A 4,647-nucleotide genomic window follows, 5' to 3' on the forward strand; every position below is an offset into this window, starting at 1 on the left:
GGTACGGGCATGAAATACTGGATCGCGAGCCATACGTAGAGCTGATAAATTGTCACAAAAGAGAGAGGGGGGATGAAGAAAGATATTCAACTCACGAAACAAGTAATAGAACCATCTAAGTTCCGCTGTAGTAGTAGCAAGGGCACGATATTCAGCTTTGTTGCTTGATCGAGTGACGGTCGGCTGTTTCTTGGCGGTCCAAGATACAAGATTTGGGCCAACATAGATACAAGTACTTGTTGTAGATCGAAGATCATTCGGATCTCCTGCCCAAACTGAGTCAGAGTAGGCGCGAATGTGAAAAGATGTGGACACGTAAAATAACAAACCCTCCTGTAGTGTGCCTTTAATGAACCGTAGAATACGTTTAGCGGCCTGTAGATGAGAGGTACGAGGTTGGTGCATGAATTCACATACTTGATTTAGTGAAAAGGCAATGTCTGGTCTGGTAAGTGTAAGATATTGTAGGCCACAAACCATGCAGCGATACTCAGTAGCATCTGGAAGTAGGTCACCCTCATGTAAAGACAATCGAGAATTGGGAGCACTAGGAGTAGTAGCCGGCTTGCATCCAGTCATGTTGAATCTTTCCAAAAGATCCAGAGCATATCTAGTCTGTCTTAGCTACAAAGTGTGACAATTTCGAGTAGCCTCAATGCCAAGGAAATAATGTAAGTTGCCAAGACAACGACTGTCAAAAGTGTTGCATATCACATCAATGATAGAGAAAACAGCGAAAGGAGAGGACCCGGTGATAATTATATCGTCAACATAGATTAGAAGAATGGTAGTAGACTCCTTCATGTGTTTGATGAATAAAGAGGAATCAGATTGGCTGTTAAAGAATCCGTGGTGTAACAGAAAATCATGAAGTCGTTGAAACCATGCCCGTAGACTTTGTTTGAGACCATAAAGGGCACGATCTAGTTTGCACACATGATTTGGGAAGGATTTAAAGATGAATCCTGGTGGTTGCTTCATATAAACATCTTCATGAAGAATGCCATTGAGAAAGGCATTTTTTACATCCAATTGTTTGATATCCCAACGTTGAGCATGGGCTAAGGAGAGAACGGTACGAATTGTTGATGGTTTAACCACCGGGCTGAATGTTTCTGCATAATCAAGTCCTTCCTGTTGGGTGAACCCTTGTGCCACCAATCGAGCCTTGTGGCGTTTAAGGGAGCGATCAGCTTTTCTTTTGACCTTAAAAATCCATCTACATCCCACAACATTCATACCTTGCTGAGAAGGAACAAGGTGCCAAGTCTTGTTTTTATGTAGGGTAGTATTTTCCTCTTGCATTGCATGTTGCCAATGAGGAAATTTTGATGCTTGTTTAAAAGTTCGAGGTTCAGAAAACACATCATCTAATTTGGTGGCTATTAGACCATGGGGCAATGGATGGGGTGATGTTTTCTGGTATATATCAGCAAGGGACCTAATTTTGAGGGTTGGGTTTAAACTTTTTGGACTTTCAGTGGCTGGATGTGTAATATTTGAAGATGCAGGTATGGCAGGTGAGGGAGTGCATAACTCAGGTGTGACTTTTTGAAATTTGGGTGAAGATGATGCAGGGGTGGCTGGTGAAGAAGATGTATCTAGAGTGAAGTTTACTTGTGATGTCTGCCCAACGCTTGTATGTTGATGGTCACCTGGTATTGTTGTAGGCGTGGTTGGTGTTGAAGGATTTGGTGTTGGAATTGCGCTTGGGGTGGGAGTTGTTTGCTCAATAATTGGATTGTGGATTTCTATAGAGTTTTGAGTAGTTTCAATGTTGGGTTGTGAGGTGGCAGGTGAGGTTGAAAACGAGTGTTCCATATCTTCATCCATATGGTTGGTCCGTAGTTGTTGCTGTGTTTGACCAGGTATAGACCCTGCACTTTTATTTCTCAAAGGAAAATCCAATTCATCAAAAACAACATGTCGTGAAATATAAACACGACCATTTTTTAAGTCCAAACATCTATAGCCCTTGTGAGTATTATCATAGCCAAGAAAAATAAAGTGAGTTGATTTCGGCATAAGCTTGTGAGAATTATACGGTTGAATGTAAGGAAATCATGAACATCCAAAGACATTGAGAAAGCGATAATCAGGGTCACGCAAGAGAAGTTTTTGATAGGGGGAGAAAAAATCTAATTGACGCATTAGGAGTCTGTTGATGAGGTACACAGCAGTGCTAAATGCTTCAAGCCAAAACTTAAATGGAACGTGTGATTTTGTCATAAGACACATACCCATTTGGACTATGTGTCTATGTTTTCGTTCCACTACACCATTTTGTTGAGGTGTATAGGGACAAGTGATTTGATGTTTTATTCCCCATTTTGACAAAGAAGCTTTAAATTGCCTACTAGTGAATTCACCACCACCATCGGTTTGTATAGTCTTAACAGAATGAACAACTGTGATTTTTCTAGATAGACGATTCTCAATTTGTGTTTTAAAAGTGGCAAAAACATTAGTAACATCAGATTTATGGAAAAATGGAAAAAGCCACACATAGCGAGAGAAATCATCGATTATTGATAAGTAAAAACGATGACCATTCATAAAAAGAACCGGGGAAGGGCCCCAAACATCAAGGTGAAGCAATTCAAGAGGATGAGAAGCATTAAAATTTCTAGGAACAAAAGCTAGTTTAGTTTATTTTCCCATGGGGCATACATGACAACACTGTGTTTCTGAAAGTTTGCCATTTATTGGTAAATTAAACTTGCTACAAAGAACTTTAAGAATATTAGAAGAGGGATGTCCTAAGCGATCATGCCAGGTATTGGGAGTTGACCGTTTGCCTAAGAGAGCAACTGGACTATGAGGCGTATTTAGATTGAATGACAGCTGATATAGACCTCCAAAACTATGACCAGAAAGAAGAATCTCCCGCGTTTGAATGTCCTTAACACGAAAACCACACCATTCAAGTTCAAAGAAACAATTGTTATCTTTAGAAAATTGGCGAATGGACAATAGAGGTTTGTGCAAATTTGGAATAAACAAAGCATTATTCAACTTAAAGAAACGATTCTTATGAAGGAAAGCAGATTTACCAATACGAGAGATAGGTAAGCTTGTGCCATTACCAAAAATCACTGAATTTTTACCTGTATAATGAGAATAATTGGACAGGCTAGAAGGATCCGGTGTCATGTGGTTTGTAGCACCTGAGTCCAAGACATAAGGTTCAGACTGTGAGAAGTATGCAGCATTGTTACGTTGTGCAAAAACTCTCGCATCATGATTATACTGGTAGCAAAGTTGGCATGGAGAATCGAAGTCAGGAAAGTGCCCCTGGTGAGATGGAGTGGGTAAATTCCCCTGCCATGAGAACTTCCTCCTCTGAATGATCCTCTTGTGCGACCACCACCACGTCCACCTCTATAATTTCGTCCATAACTATTGCTCCATTGTTGTCCAACCCAATTATTTCTTCCCTGATTCCCGCCTCTACCAGAATTAGGGTTACCACGACCAAGGCTCCCCCAACTACCATTCCAGCTATTATTGGGACGAGATGATGACTGAGGTTGAGAAGGGGAGGTTTTAGTTGCAACTAGGGCTGTAGTCTGCTCAACCGGAATTGCAAATTTTTGTTGTAACATTTCTTCTTTAAGAAGCAATTTCGTCAGTTCATCAAGATTAAGTGACTGTCGGATATGTGATGAGGACATAGAGGTGAGAAATTCTTTGAACTCAGCACCGAGACCACCAAGAATGCACTGAATAAGTTCATAGTCTTCAATAGGTTTTCCTGCAGCAGTGAGGGAATCTAATATAGTTTTGGCTTGGAGAAGATAATCTGAAACCGAGAGGTTAGTTGGTTTCTTCAGGTTGTGAAGACGGTCCTGTAATTTTTCAATTTGGATAGCCGATGTGGAGCCAAAACGCTTTGCTAGAACACTCCACACTGCAGGTGCAGTGTTACACGAGTTTAGGTAAGGTTGGATGGCAGGGGTAACAGTGCCTTTTATCCAACAACAGATTAGGTCGGTTGCATTCTTCCATTTGTGGTGATCAGGGTTCTCTTTACCATCAGCAAGGGTTTTTGGGGGTGGGTTTGGGTCAATAACAAATAATAGTCGGTGGGCTCGTAGAAGTTTTTTGAATAGGGTACTCCAGTTTACATAATTCTCTTTGGTAAGATGAGTGTGAGCAATGATGGCATTAGGGTTGTAGAAAACGGGAAGAGATTGAGAATTAGTCATTCCTGATGAACCAGAATCGTTAGTCATGGTTGATTCAGAATCCATGACCATCTCTGATACCATGAAAGACTATACAGGGGAGAGAAGACAATACAGAAAGCGTATGGAGAAGAAGAACAATAACAGTGAAGAGAAAAACCCCTAACTTGATTGTCTCAATCAATGTACTGCAGAATATATACAGAGTAATTACAAGGGTAAAAAAGGAAATACCCTCAATTATAAGGCAAAGATTCTGCCTTAATTATAGGGCATAAATGCTTGATTACCAAGCCTAACAATCATACTAAAAATATATAAAACTATTTATTTTGTTACAATATTTATGCTTACAAGTGCAAGAGCTATTTTGATTTATATGAACATTAAAACAAAGGTTTCCTGATGATGAACTCTCTTCGGGTACATCTTCTTTTTGAACACTAATAGATGCAAAAGT

General features: G+C 40.2%; 1 protein-coding gene across 1 annotated transcript; it reads right to left on the reverse strand.

Annotated features, from left to right (window-relative positions):
• Positions 1-624: 624 nt before the first annotated feature.
• On the reverse strand, positions 625-4,259 carry LOC145049833 (uncharacterized). The gene is made up of 3 exons (XM_078998188.1): positions 3,251-4,259; positions 2,856-3,167; positions 625-1,877 (listed from the first exon to the last, which is right to left on the reverse strand). Exons 1-3 carry the CDS (start codon positions 4,257-4,259, stop codon positions 625-627), a joined length of 2,574 nt encoding a protein of 857 aa, XP_078854314.1.
• Between the last annotated feature and the right edge of the window lie 388 nt (positions 4,260-4,647).

Source organism: Lactuca serriola, chromosome 5 (genome assembly GCF_051521515.1).
Source record: "Lactuca serriola cultivar US96UC23 chromosome 5, Lser_US96UC23_V15, whole genome shotgun sequence".
NCBI classification, from domain to species: Eukaryota; Viridiplantae; Streptophyta; class Magnoliopsida; order Asterales; family Asteraceae; genus Lactuca; species Lactuca serriola.

Excerpts from the sequence above, each read along its gene's own strand:
- LOC145049833 (XM_078998188.1), bottom strand. The coding sequence starts at position 4,259 with ATGGTCATGGATTCTGAATCAACCATGACTAACGATTCTGGTTCATCA. Across the intron at positions 3,168-3,250 it reads CCATGCCAACTTTGCTACCA|GTGCTACAAACCACATGACA; the intron begins GTATAATCATGA and ends TCTTGGACTCAG. Across the intron at positions 1,878-2,855 it reads TTCTGGTCATAGTTTTGGAG|GGTCTATACCTGGTCAAACA; the intron begins GTCTATATCAGC and ends ATAAAAGTGCAG.